The 14,502-nt window shown below is 39.6% G+C and overlaps 2 protein-coding genes across 2 annotated transcripts; both read left to right on the forward strand.

Annotated features, from left to right (window-relative positions):
* The first annotated feature begins 944 nt into the window (after positions 1-944).
* LOC101170064 (rho-related GTP-binding protein RhoU-like) lies at positions 945-2,514 on the forward strand. The gene is made up of 3 exons (XM_004082591.4): positions 945-1,486; positions 1,562-1,620; positions 1,694-2,514. The coding sequence occupies exons 1-3, from the start codon at positions 1,321-1,323 to the stop codon at positions 2,120-2,122; spliced, it is 654 nt and encodes a 217-aa protein (XP_004082639.1). The 5' UTR covers positions 945-1,320; the 3' UTR covers positions 2,123-2,514.
* A 255-nt stretch (positions 2,515-2,769) lies between these two features.
* LOC101167912 (zinc finger FYVE domain-containing protein 1) lies at positions 2,770-14,460 on the forward strand. The gene is made up of 11 exons (XM_023951306.1): positions 2,770-4,111; positions 4,199-4,703; positions 5,762-5,976; positions 6,133-6,239; positions 6,341-6,449; positions 6,533-6,630; positions 6,703-6,820; positions 6,935-7,105; positions 7,379-7,559; positions 7,649-7,762; positions 12,532-14,460. Exons 1-11 carry the CDS (start codon positions 3,602-3,604, stop codon positions 12,762-12,764), a joined length of 2,361 nt encoding a protein of 786 aa, XP_023807074.1. The 5' UTR covers positions 2,770-3,601; the 3' UTR covers positions 12,765-14,460.
* Positions 14,461-14,502: the final 42 nt, after the last annotated feature.

Below are 14,502 nucleotides of genomic sequence, written 5' to 3' on the forward strand. Positions count from 1 at the left end.
TATAAAGTTTATCTATCTATCTATCTATCTATCTATCTATCTATCTATCTATCTATCTATCTATCTATCTATCTATCTATCTATCTATCTATCTATCTATCTATCTATCTATCTATCTATCTATCTATCTATCTATCTATCTATCTATCTATCTATCTATCTATCTATCTATCTATCTATCTATCTATCTATCTATCTATCTATCTATCTATCTATCTATCTATCTATCTATCTATCTATCTATCTATCTATCTATCTATCTATCTATCTATCTATCTATCTATCTATCTATCTATCTATCTATCTATCTATCTATCTATCTATCTATCTATCTATCCAACTGTAGGAAAAGGAATTAGCATAAAAGAATAGTTTGAAACAGGGGTCTTCAACCATTAACAGTTACTGTAAGAGCCGGTTTTCATTCACTATATCCCAGTAGGAGCCACAAAGTCTCACATACCCCTTTAGGGAAACAGAAACACTGATTTGCATTAAAGTAATTGTAACTATTATGACAAATATGAATAAACAATTTTTGGTCATGAATAAACATGAACAGAAAATAGCTTTATTTTTTTTTAAACAATTTATAGCTTTTGATGGAGGTTCAAATGACTTCCTTTCAAATTAAAAGACACACATAGGATCACCTCATTGCAGCAAATGTTGTGTAATGTTAGGAATGATCAAATGAATACAAAAATAAAAAACACGGTTTGTTTTACAATTTGTCCTAGCTAAATAGGTGATCTTTACTATAAGAAACAATTCTTGAGGGGAATGTATGCAAAATGCTTTCGTTTGACTTGTGGTACGTACAGCCCTTTGCCTGTTTGTGAATCAAACTTTTTTTAATTTTGTACTTACTTACTTTTAACTTTGCAGTTACTTTTTATAGTAAAATATATTTGTTTCCTTTAACTAGAGAGACACAATGGAAAGGTAAAATAGCCGCATGTGGCTCCGGATCCTCAGGTTGCAAACCCCTGGTTTTGAACCTCCAAACAACATTCGCGAATAAGTTGATGCTGGAGCTACACCACCCTCTGCTGGACATTATTGGTATTGCAATCAAATGTTTTCAATCCAAAAACACTGAAGTCTCAAGTCAGAGGGTTTTTGCATGGGGGGCGGAAACAAAAGGTGTCGAAAGGGACTCGCACATCTTATTGGGTGCCTTTGTTCTTTCAAATCGAGGTGGCGGTTCTCTTCTTATCAGCTAGAGAAAACTAAATTGAATACAACCAACTGTTCTCGTGCTTGGATTTTTTGCTTTTTTAGTTTGGATAATTTGGGATAATGGAGTAATTAGAGAGGATGGCACAGATTTGTCAGACAATTGATGAGCCAAACAGACTGAGAGAGGAGCTGAGCCTCATGCTGGTTGGTGATGGAGCAGTGGGGAAGACAACCATGATAATCAGCTACATCTTTAATGGCTTCAACAGCGAGTACAAGCAAACAGCATTTGATGTTTTCACTGGTAAGGTTTCTGCTTTTCTCTGATTTATTTGAGTAGGTTATCTCACACACAAAAATAAAGCCCTTTCCTTTACAGGTCTAATTCATGTGAATGGAGTCCCTGTCCGTTTGAAACTAATCGATTCTGCTGGACAGGTAGAGCAAACCTTTTCTGTTTCATTTGAATCTTTTTAGGTTTTAATGAGTGCGTTGCCTCTTGTTTTATCAGGATGGTTTTGGCCACCTTCGCTCTCTGTGCTTTCCCCATGTGGATGTTTTCATCCTCTGCTTCAGCCTGGTCAACCCACGCTCCTTTGCCAACCTTTCCTCCAAATGGATCCCACAGATCCGCGCAGCCAACAGGACTTCTCCCGTTGTTTTGGTGGGAAGCCAGTCAGACCTCTGTCACAACGTGGGCATCCTCATTCATCTAAACCACCAGAGAACCAGACCAGTGAGCTTTGAGAAAGCCAAAAGACTTGCTCACAGAATCAGAGCTCACAGCTTCCTCGAGTGTTCAGCTTTAACTCAGCATAACCTCAAAGATGTGTTTGATCATGCTGTATATGCTGCCATTGAACACAAAGACTCCAAATCAAGAAAGTTCACCCTGGTTAGACGTTTGAAGTCTTTTTTGTACAGTTTTAGGGGAAAGTGATTGGAATTTTCTGAAGAAAACCTGTGAATTTGAAAGTCAGTTGTTACCAATGTGTATTTGAAAGATGTGAAACATGCACTAAAAGGCAAAAGACTCCAAACTAACCTCTTTTGTTTTACTTTTCTTTTCAGAATATACTTTTTTCCATTAACCTTTTTTAGGACACATAAAACTTAAACGTTTTTAAATAAAGTTCTGCAGTTATTTGTTGTCTAAAGTTTGCTCTCTGGAGGTTACAGTTGGAGAAGGATCGGAAGGAAAAGCCAGATCCCACAATTCAGGACAAATGGTCACCTGCTGATCCTTTTGAAGGGTCACTTATCAAGACAAAAGCTACTTAACTCAAAGCTTTTTTCATATACAAATGGCTTGTTCCTAACAATTTGTGAACACATAAAAGTATTGTACAAATTCAGGAGTTTATTATAAAATGAAGAAAAATCAATATTTTATATAAGATTTTTAGCAAAAAGCAATTTTGTCAATACATATTAAAATCTAAATTAATTTTTATCTATTTGTTGTTGTGTGTAATAATACTAAGCACAAAAAAGATTCTAAAATTCTGCCATTTGGCATATTTTGTCACACGAACTACGTTTCCCATAAGGCAACAGCCCCTTAACTCTCCTCTGACCCTGTGACTGAAAATAATCCGATCAGCTGATCTGTCCTGGCAACGGTACAACGTAGCTACTGAGATCTGCACGGGAGGGGGGTTGAAGAACAAAACAATGACACTGCTCGGAAGGGTTCCCACTCAGTAACACTTGTAAAGTTTGATTTTATCCAAGCGACGTGACGTGGATGTCCCGGCTCTTGACCGCGCAGAAGTAGCCGGCGGCTAGCCTAGCTAAGCTTGTTTTGAACATCGAGCAGTTGTTGTTTTTGTTGACTTGTTCCAGCTGACAGCCCGGAGGCTAGCTGCTTGCTCGGACAGCTAGAGAGAAGTGCTCGGGCTTTGCTGGCTCGTTTGGAAGAGCTCGAACTGTTCGTCGACACTAATTAGCCGTAAAGTTAAATAATTCCTTGATGCCAAGTCATAAAACCGTAATTCTCTCGCGAGCTTCTTGACACCAGTTTAGCTAGCTAGCCTGTTAGCATCATATTTACTTGCATATCTTTCAGGGAAATCGTTATTTTATTGGTTGGTGCTGCCTATTTATTTATTAAACGTTTACTTATCATGCAATATTTTATGTTTTGCCGCATAAAAGCCGAATGACTTTTATTTTGCTAGTGTTATATAGTTGTTAGACTTTTTTTGTTACTTTAAAAAAAATCAAAATAATAAAAAGCATTAAATGCCACGCTTCAAGCTAATATTTTAAACTTTGTTGCTAAATAGCTAACTTCCAGTTGTTGTAAAGTGTTCTGTCAGCGTTTTCATTATTGCATATTGACCCTTTTGCATCAATATATTAGGGAAAAAAGCTGATCAAGTAAGCAATAGTCTATTAGCTCAAGTTCATTGAAACAATGAGCGGCCATGGCTCATCCTCTGAAAAAGGAGTTAATACTAATCTGATATGTCAGGAAAGTTATTGTTGTGGTGGCTCTGAGGAGGCTGCGTTTGAATGTGTGGACTGCAAAACTCTCCAATGTGTCCGCTGCGAAGTGGAGCTCCACAAGCAGGAGTGCTTCCAGAGCCACGAGCGGGTTCCGATAAGTGCCGGCCACGTCCCCTACTGTGACAACTGTAAGGGCGGCAATGGGGACGGTGGCAAGCGCCTCAGGTCGACGGTCCGCTGCCAGAACTGCAAAGTGAATTTATGCCAAGACTGTCAGAAGCGCACTCATAGTGGGAGCAGCAAAAAGAAGCACCAGCTGATATTTTATCCTCCGCCACCCAAACCTCCAGAGGGAAGCTCCGTCCAATCATCAGCCCCGGCTGCGGTTCAAATCCCAGAGGAGACCAAATCTGAGAGAGCAAAACTTCTGGAGAAGGTGTCCAGCTTTCTTCTGGTTGATGAGAACGAGGAAATGCAGGTGAGTTGGCCAAGCGACTGTGGAGATAAAACCGGCATCTGTTCCAATTTTAAGGGATTCTTTGTTTCCTGTCGTGTTCTCTTCAAGATAAAAGACGAAACTTCATTCGTGAAGAGGCTCAACTGCAATCCTGACCACCTGCTGAAAGTGGTGTCCATCTTTGGAAACACCGGAGAGGGCAAATCCCACACTCTGAACCACACGTTTTTCATGGGCAGAGAAGTCTTCAAAACCTCCCCCACGCAGGAGTCCTGCACCGTGGGCGTGTGGGCGGCGTTCGACCCCATCCACAGGGTGGTGGTCATCGACACGGAAGGATTGCTTGGGAACAGCTCGAAACAGGGCCAGAGAACGCGCCTCTTGCTCAAGGTGCTGGCCATTTCTGACCTGATCATCTACCGCACCCATGCCGACCGTCTCCATGACGACCTTTTCAAGTTCCTGGGCGATGCCTCCGATGCTTACCTGAAGCATTTCACCAAGGAGCTCAAAGCCACGACAGCTCGCTGTGGTCTGGACGTCCCGCTGTCAACCTTGGGTCCTGCTGTTGTCATCTTCCATGAAACTGTTCATACCAAGCTGCTGGGTTCAGGTAAAAAAACTGCCTAGTAACAGATTTTACATGGTTTGCACAACAGAAAAAAAGCTATTTATATTAATAATACAAGGTGAACAATCTTTACTTTTTTATGCTTACTTTTGAAGGAGTTTTACTGCATTAAATAATTGTTATAATATGATAATAATATGATACAAACAAACCTATTTATTCTCTAACAACACATTATCTCCCAGACATTAATCTGATATTAATAGTCAGGAAGTTCAAATCAAAGCTGATTTGATTCCCTTTCTTTGCTTTTAACTTATTTTTTAATTTAATTTATTCATTTACTCCTATTATTCCTTTAATGTTGATGCAACTTTCTATTTTAAATAGTTCTTCAAATATAATCCAAGTTTAAGACTTTTTTTTAGATGTTTAGATTCTAATCTTGTGTTATACTGTCCACTCAGCTGAAAGCCTCAAACTTTACAAATTATCCAGGTCATATGTGGGAATATAAAATTGGAAAGTAAAATTTTAATAGAAATTCCAACAAAATCAGACAGACCTCAGAAGGATCTTGTTTTAAGGCTCTCTAATGGAAACCTTTGTTGTTTCCTTTTAGACAGGGAGCTCATATTACCAGCATTAGATCTCTGTTGTCTTAAGTGCTCTTTCTCTACAGCTGTTTGAGTCTCTGCAAACAGGCTTCTGTGTTTAGTTAGTTATTCTATGCTTCAAACCTTTTTGTGTTTGTGAATATGCTCGATCACTTGCATTTTTCTTACTTTTTGCTATTCGTAGGTGTTACAAAGAAATAAATAGGAGCATCCATTATGTCCTTTTTTTATATTAAATGTCACTTTTTTTCTTTTCTTTTATTCAGTAAAATCGTGTCTTTCATTCTGATGGGGTTGGAACTGTGGAAAATCAATGTTTCTGTCTACAAATAATTTGTTCTGCTTTTTTCCTGAGACTAAGATGACAGCAAGAGGAGACATTTGAACAATCCCAGTGTTGAGAAATGTATACGGTACTCAACGCTAACACAGAATAGCAGGATAACAATGAAAGGGAACCATCTCCTCTCTGTCTTTCTGCAGATAAGTCCTTAGAGTCAGTAGATCGGATGCTGTTGGATCGTTTTAGAAAGCTTTCTCGATATCCGGAAGCTTTCAGCTCTGTCCAGTACTGGGGCACCCAGACGCTAAGCCCACCCACAGATTTCAGTGGCCTCCAGATGAAACTGGAGCTGCTCCTGGATAACAATGCCACCCGCTCACCACGCACCCCCGTGGTCATCTTCAAAGCCCTGCAGGTGGAGTATCTGATCAAAGTGGATCATTCCAATCATCTTTTCATCTACTTTTAAAGCGTTCTTTTGAAGTTTTCTTTATGTATGTCCTCCATCATGAGAAAAATGTTACAAGAACATGTTAAAAACCGATCGGCTTCTCCTCCAATGTGGTTGCAGGCGCTGAGCGAGCGCTTCAACGGGGAAATCACAAGTGAGCTCATCGGACAGAACTGCTTCTTTCCTGATGAGTACTTCACCTGCTCCAGCTCCTGTCTCAGTTGCGGGTATATCTGTTTGAAGGGGTTTTTTGTTTTGTTTTTTTAATCAAATTTTTTTGCTTCCTTTAGTTATTGATAACCTTTCTAACCTTCTGGATTTATGGCAGGTTTGGCTGCAAGAACAGTATGAATCATTTAGGAGAAGGCGTGTGCCACGAAGCCAAGAGCCGCTGCCGCTACTCCGCTCAGTTTGACAATCGTATTTTCACGTGCAAGGTGAACATGGGGATCTTTAGCCGCAGAACTGTCATTTCTCTACATTGGAACAATAATACAATGAATGTTTTGGACTGTTTCAGGCTTGTTATGAAGGCGGGAAGGAAGTGATTGTTGTCCCTAAGACCTCTGCCTCCTCAGACTCTCCCTGGATAGGCCTCGCTAAATATGCCTGGTCAGGGTGAGTGACAGATTTCCAGACGTGCAATTGTGTGTAAATGCATATGATAATGTTTTTTAAAAATCTGTTTAGATATGTAATTGAATGTCCCAACTGTGGAGTGATCTACCGGAGCCGTCAGTATTGGTATGGGAACCAGGATCCTGTGGATACAGTTGTTCGCACTGAGATCCAGCATGTTTGGCCAGGAGTAAGATAAAAAAAAAACTTTTTTAAAATCCTTTCTGAAGAATATTTCTGCAAATATAGATTACTTTAATCAATAATCCAAATCAAATGAGTATTTGTTTTTGTTGCTGGGCAGTCGGACGGCTTTTTAAAGGACAACAGCAATGCTGCACAGCGCCTTTTGGATGGAGTTAACCTCGTGGCTCAGTCTGTCTCCGAACTCAGCGTCAAACCTGCCAAGGCCGTCACCTCTTGGCTGACAGATCAGATCGCCCCGGCCTACTGGAAACCCAACTCTCTCATCATGGTGAGTGACACACAGCCCCACCCGCCACCAAAAAGCCAAGTCAACACTTTCATGTCTACAGCGATGTTTACTGCCTGTAGTGTTGTGTTTCTATTACACAATTTATGTATGTGGGTCACAAGACACAGCTTGTAAATACTTCTTCCTTATAGCTTTTGATCTAAAGCAGCTTGTGATGTGTGTATATATATATATATTATATATATATATATATATATATATATATATATATATATATATATATATATTTTTTTTTTTTTTATGTCGTTGAAGGTGTGCCACAAGTGTCATGCAGTCTTCCAGGATAATGACACCAAGCATCACTGTCGCGCCTGCGGGGAGGGCTTCTGTGATGGCTGCTCCTCCAAAGCCGCGCCCGTCCCCGAGAGAGGCTGGGGTCTCGGCCCTGTCAGAGTCTGCGATGTCTGCTTTGAACAGAGAGCTTCGTATGCAGGTACCCTCGCTGGTGTCTGTCTGCTCTGTCAATGTCTGTGCTGGAGCCAACCCAGCACTGGTGTTTCTGGCTGTTTTTTTTTTTTGCAGAGATCCTTAAAGCAGAACTCGAGGAGGAAGAAGGTGGAACTCTTGCCAGGAAGGTGGGAGAAGCTGTTACCAATACCATCGGGGTTGTGGTCACTGCCATTGACATCCCACTTGGTGAGAATTGTCGAAAACTCCAAAGAGACTTAATTTTTTTTCTGGAAAGGTGCACAGCTCCTAACCCTCTGGCAAAAATGTGCCGTGCTTCATTTGAGTTAAAAGAACTTGGGTTAACTTTAAAGTCCCACTCTGATCATCTTTGGATCTGTTTTTAAAGCGTTCCCAGTGGTCTTTCTATTATGATTATGCCTTCTTTTTTTTAGACAAAATCAAAAAACCTCTGTCGTTTTCTAGGACATCGTTTCGGCAGAGCGGCAGTAATTAGAAATTCACCTCTGAGTTTTTGGCGTGACATCCCCGTCCTCCTTCCCGTCACTCATAGCTGAGCTATCGGTTTATGCGCTCTCCTGCTAGCCTGCAGCTCCTCACACCCCCATCCCAATACTGTCGGAGCAAAAGCCGTACAGCTTTGAGCCAAATGTCAGCTTGGGCGAGGAAAACAAAGACATGGGGGGATCTAGTCGTCTACAAATGGATGCATCAGAATGGAGCAAAGCAGGGAGCTTGTGGCCTGCTTAGTGTATTTTCTGTCACAATTACACCCTTTTTCAAACAGTATTTTTTCATCTAAAACTGGAAGGATTTGGATTTTGCCAAAGATTGATAAACAACAGACACACCTCAAAGATTGGGGATTAACCTGAAAACAAGTGTTGTGTTGTTTTATATCACAAAAAACAACTTTAAACTAAACACAAACATCAAAACAGCTCATAGTAATGGGAGGTTAACTGTTAACCACAAAATTCAAATATTAGACAAAGAATTAAAAAAAAAACTGAATAGTTTTTAAGTCAATTAATATTGAAGCCCTTTTAACAGAGACAATCACAAAGTTCTTAACAAAACAGCTCAAAACTACATCTATAATGGTACAAATGACAAGTAAGATGATCTAAAGTTAATATTATTTTATGTGTGAAGGGAATTCTGGGTAAATCTTAAACACAAACCAGCACATCTTAAAATTCAAAATGCTTTTATCCATTAATAGGAAAAAAGATATGTAAGTGCTATAGTAAAGAATTTCTTTTTAATACCTTGAGGTAAATTTAGTTTCTGCAGAGGTTTTTGTCGATAAATTAAATAACAAAACCCTTGTGATGGGTCTGTATTGTGTCAATTGCTACAGGAAAGAAGGAACTATTGCAACGATCAGCACTGCACCTGACATAAAGAAGTCTCTGGTTTAGGCTGAAACATTCTTGGTTGTTATGCAGTGCAAAAAAAAAAGAGGTACCAGACTTCTTCAGCACCGAACCAGCTGTTCGCATTGACTTATTTGAGCTTCTTTGAGTCACTGGCTGCTGCCCTAACAGATGACTGCAGATAGGATGCTCTCCAACCACAGATTTGAAAAGAATTTTGCATCATCTTTCAATTCAATTTTCAATTCAATTTTATTTGTATAGCCCAAATTCACAACAAAAGTCGTCTCAATGGGCTCATCTTACTGCAAACATTGAAGGACCTACGCTTTCTCAGGATGTAGAAAGTGTTCCTTCCTGATTTTTTTTTTTTTTTTTGCAAACAGTCTTTATGTTGCAGTCTAGTTTTTTTAAGAACACCCACTCGTCTATAGATGATAGACACTGTCAAACTGATTCTTATGCATATGTGGAGCTGCAAGCTTGCACAGACCATTTGATACTGTGTGGCCAGTGATGTATTTCTATTGGCTTACCACAATGACCTTTTCTTTTCTGCATGCTTTAAAGCCACTTGCTTGAAGCTTGCTAACACGACTGAATCCGGTTTTATTATTCTGAATTTGTATATTTTGTTTTATATATAAATATAGATATTGCAGTTTTTCTCCATTGGTTTGGCTCATTTCTTGAAACAGAAATTACATTCTCGAAACAACATGGACAAACTTCCAAACCACTTGGCAATGGTTCACAACAGAATGGAATTTCTCATTAATTTCATCAAATTGCAAATGTCTCAGTACATCTTTCAATTGATTAAGTACAGGTAGCCTACATTTAGCACAATTTCCAAGTGAATAGATCTTGTTGATCTAAACTGATTGTTGATTCTCAGTCTAATGGTTGTTCGCTCCAAAATGAGTCAGCATCATTTCATTGTGTAAGTCATCACATGCACAATAGTCTGTTCAATTGTCAAAATTGGTCAAGAACATAATCCCATGAATACGATATATGAATCCCTTGGAACATTTGATAAATTTATTACAGCAATTGACAGTCAGGTGAAACTAGAACCTGACAAACGAAGGAGGATGTCCCAGGCCAGCGAGGGGGCAATATAACTATGTGTTGCCATATCTGAGAATGCTGTGGCCACTCACATCCCCAGTCTTGGCCAATACAATACACAGAAGCTCCTCATCTTCTTGGACCACCTTCATTTGATTTGATCCCTGAGACTGAGAGAGGTCTCGTAGGGCCTCACCTACCACTACATGTTATTGTATGGGACAATGTGAATTTCCACCGTGGCCCGCTCATCAGGGCCTGGTTCACTACTTATCCAAGGATGGTCATAGTGTTCCTACCACCTTACTCTCCTTTTCTCAATCCTATTGAGGAGTTTTTCTCCGCTTGGAGGTGGAGAGTCAATGAGCATCGGGCTCAAGATCAGAGGTCCCTGCTCCATGCACTGGATGCTGCGTGTGAGAATATTACAGGAGATCAGTGTAGGGGATGGTTGCAACATGCACGCCGTTTATTCCCTCGTTGCATCGCAAGGGAGAATATACGCTGTGATGTGGACGAGAATCTGTGGCCAGACAGACAGCAGCGTGAGGACAGCCAGAAGGGTGAGGACGATGGCCAGGAGAGGGAGGATGAGGACAGCGACCACTAGTGAAGAACTGTTAGTTGTGAAACTTAAGCATTATTTACAGCACTGTAGGCTGCATATCATTGTCATTGTTTCTTGTTTGTGTTTATATTATAAAGTATATTATTCTGTATACATTTTCTTTTAACTCTGATGTATGAAAGTTATTTTATGTGTGTGAATGATAATGGTTAGAATTTCCTTGGCAGTATGAGTGCAATGTGTGCTGTTAAACCTAAGAGGCTATTCTTACCCTAAAACCCTAAAATCCTTGTCAAAAACAGTACAGTAACCATTGTCAATTAAGGACTGAGACTGAAAGGTGGACATGAGGGATATTTCAGTTGTCCTCTGCTATAGTGACAAAACATCTAATCATTTTGACTAGCAGTGCCTACACAATGCCAAAGGGACGAAGTATTTTGGGGGCACTGACTGTTTAAATGAGAAGGAAATTTAGTTTTGACACATGAGTGAATTGTTTTGGGAGAGATATGAGCTTTTGCAGGTGAACCATGGTGTTGTGCTGAACCATCCACATTACTTTGGCAAAAGCACCAAGAGTGTTGAGAACGTCCGGTCTGCTTCAAGAAATGAGCCAAAGCAATTGAGAAGGATCTTTGCCATTTTGGTGGCACTGACTCTTTACATGGGAAAAGATTTAGTTTTGAAGCACGAGTGAGCAGTTTTGGGAGATATATTAGATTTTGCAAGTGAGCTATAGTGTTGTGCTAAACTGTAAGACTGTTTTGCCAAATGATCTTAGAATATTCAGAATGTAATTTCTGTTTCAAGAAACGAGCCAAACCAATGGAGAAAAACTGTAAGCTCATAACATGAGTTTGATCCAGTGAAAATTGCACAGAACACCTTGGTATCAAGAAACCAACCAAGTTTTGTGGAACATAGAAGGAGACTGAGTGCATTTTTTAACGAGTTGCATAGGGAGAATATATTACTGTTGGGTATTGCATAAACCTGCTGCCGCCCTATATTTACTACCAAAGGGCTTGGATAGATATGTTTTGAATAACTTGATATCCTGCTGAAATGTTCTGTGTGCGACCACCTCCCCCCAAAAATACCTCAGAGCAAATCTGCTACAATAATAACACAATTAGGCCACTTACTTAAATGTCCAAAACCTGTCTGTGTTTCCATGGCAACTTGAACCCGCATAGTTGAGGACTTGACTTCACCTGTTAGGCAATGATGAGGCGGCGGGGGGGGGGGGGGGCACAAAAGTTCAAACAGTTCCAGCAGTTTTGGAGTCCAAAAAAATAATGTGCATAGTTAGGTAGATACGAACGTCGTCGCCATTTTGGATCAGTAAGCAGTGATTGGTCCAAATCGTTTTATAGAGCATTGTTTTGATAGCAACGACTCTAGGCAGACAGGAGTGAGCTTGCTGGAAGTTTACACCCCTACCACTTGGAAACGCACCCAGGAAAATCTGTCAATCAAAAAATGTAAAATGTTTGACAGGAGACCACATACCTGCATTGAACCTTCTGATCGGCCAGTTTAAAACTTGAATAAAATACCACTTAATAACTACAAAAAATACATGAAAAATAATCAGGATTAATAAAAATATGTTAAAGAAGGTAGCAAAGCAAGAATGGATATCTGTTTATTTCTCACTAGAAGTCTTTGGGAGTTTGGCTTTTTGGAGCTAGCGGATACTTCCTGTTTGGAGCACGAGGGGGCGGGGTCACTCAGTCCTGTTCTCAAGTTTTAGGTTTAAAGTAATCACATAAATGGTATATATGTATATTGTAATAAATGTTTATCAGGTCCTGTAATGGATTTTCTTTTAACTCTAACAGAGGAATACCGTAGTTGCTGTTGCATATTATCTTGATTTTTCTTGGCATCTCACACTCCAAATATTTTGTTATCTTAACTTCTTAAATGAGTAATTGTGACGTCTGCTCATGTTTTATGGCCCTTTTCAGGCCTCGTAAAAGATGCGGCTCGTCCTGCTTACTGGGTTCCCGATCAGGACATTCTGTCATGCCACAACTGCCAACGTGAGTTCACTGCCAAACTGTCCAAGCACCACTGCCGCGCCTGTGGCCAAGGTGTGTGCGACGAGTGCTCGCCGGAGCGCCGATCGGTGCCGTCACGTGGCTGGGACCACCCTGTGCGCGTGTGCTCCAGCTGCAACCAGAAGCCAGGAGAACTTTGACGACGGAGCTCGCCGTTCTCAAAGGCAACAGTCTGCCACTGATGAAGCATACCTCTACCACGTCACGGATTCTGTCCTGTATCTGCGGAAAGGAAAACTTCAGGAATATGTTTAGCAAATCTGGAATCGTAGAGTTCCTGTGGCCTTTGTAGAACAGCCAGAATATTGGGTTAGTTAACAAACTTAGTATTTTGATGAGAACAAATTCTTGGTTTTCAATTAGATAAAACTGTCCAGCTATTTTTCTACTTTTAGAAACTATTTTAAAATGCATCATTTTAAACTAACCGTTAGCTGAGAGTGCTGGTGAGTTGGTGTGATTAGTTCCCAGCACTTTTTATCATTAAGTGCTGCTCCCTGAGCTTGAACCAGAAACATATTTTATGTGGGTGCAGGCATAACTGCAGGTTCCGTTACATGCATGCATGCATTGCATTATTCTAGTTTTTGCACTAAGCCTTTTTTTTTTTTTACTATTTAGACTATAGCGTATCATAGCTAAAATACAAATATAGTGAAGCAGTTTGTTGTGTTGAGCTCTACAAAAGTAGATGTTAGTTTTGGGGATATCTGGTGTGCCAAAAATCATTCAGGTCACTGTCTGTTGTGGTATGTTTTTTGTGTTGTTTGTGACAAAAGGATGTAAAAGAGTGAAATGTGGAAGAGTATTTATGTAGTGATGATAAAAAAAACACACACACAAAGTAATCATAAGTTATTAGACAAGTGTTCTTTGGCGTGCATGGTAGTGAGCGATCCATGGCCTTCTATGTGTTCAGAGGGTAGTCTCTGAATCAAACCTCAAGCTCTCTATGACCCAGTGGCATTTCGGTGTATAGCTCGATTGTGTGCTCATCTTTTATTTGAATAATTATCAAAGTATGTAGTATATGCTTGAGTGTATGAAAATAGGCTTTCAGAGTTTAAAGAACATTAAAATTTGTCCTCACAATGTGTTTGCATATTCTGCTCAGGCCTCTGCAGCCTGACAAGATAAAGGACTCTTGACATGATTTATGTCCTCATCCCACCACATTTTTGTGATCCATCATCTAAAGATATTGTATGATATATATAAATATATATATATATATATACTTTTTTGGTTGTTGTCTGATATTAAAATGTATTTACGGTCTTTGTAGTAACTGTATCCAAAACTTGGATTTTGTTTTTTTTCTATTATGCAACATATTCAATTTAACAAGAAAGATTTATCTTTAGTTGCTTTAGTATAAATTTTGCGTTCTCATGCAACAAGAAAACGCAGAATTTAGAAAAAAACAAGGACAGCCTGTTAGCTTGTATATTATTATTCATTACAAAAAGGGTTCTTTGTTAAATGTAGCTTTGAAACTAATTCTCTTTTTGCACTCATAATACACCTCTGATGTTTGAGATTCTGTGTCTGCCTGGGTTTAAAATAGATTTATGTTGCCTGAGTTTTCCCTTCAAAAAAACTCTCCTCTGAAATGCTAATGTTGCACAGGGAAGAATGGATGAAACAATGACTGGAGTTGTCTGGTTTCATTAAATCCTCCTTATAGATTTTGATAGATACATTTCTTCCAAATGTGAGTTTTTGTATGTGTTCAATCCGTATGGGTGCTATTGTCAACAACTCCTATTTATCACAGAGGCCCAGGCTTTAACCTATTTAAATGTAATAAATAAAGGCATGTCTGTAGTTTCCAAACTGGTGGAAGATTTGCATAAGATAAAAGCTGCATGGGGTGGC

Source organism: Oryzias latipes, chromosome 22 (genome assembly GCF_002234675.1).
Source record: "Oryzias latipes chromosome 22, ASM223467v1".
NCBI classification, from domain to species: domain Eukaryota; kingdom Metazoa; phylum Chordata; class Actinopteri; order Beloniformes; family Adrianichthyidae; genus Oryzias; species Oryzias latipes.

Excerpts from the sequence above, each read along its gene's own strand:
- LOC101170064 (XM_004082591.4), top strand. The coding sequence starts at position 1,321 with ATGGCACAGATTTGTCAGACAATTGATGAGCCAAACAGACTGAGAGAG. Across the intron at positions 1,487-1,561 it reads AGCATTTGATGTTTTCACTG|GTCTAATTCATGTGAATGGA; the intron begins GTAAGGTTTCTG and ends TTTCCTTTACAG. Across the intron at positions 1,621-1,693 it reads TAATCGATTCTGCTGGACAG|GATGGTTTTGGCCACCTTCG; the intron begins GTAGAGCAAACC and ends TTGTTTTATCAG.
- LOC101167912 (XM_023951306.1), top strand. The coding sequence starts at position 3,602 with ATGAGCGGCCATGGCTCATCCTCTGAAAAAGGAGTTAATACTAATCTG. Across the intron at positions 4,112-4,198 it reads ATGAGAACGAGGAAATGCAG|ATAAAAGACGAAACTTCATT; the intron begins GTGAGTTGGCCA and ends GTTCTCTTCAAG. Across the intron at positions 5,977-6,132 it reads TCATCTTCAAAGCCCTGCAG|GCGCTGAGCGAGCGCTTCAA; the intron begins GTGGAGTATCTG and ends ATGTGGTTGCAG.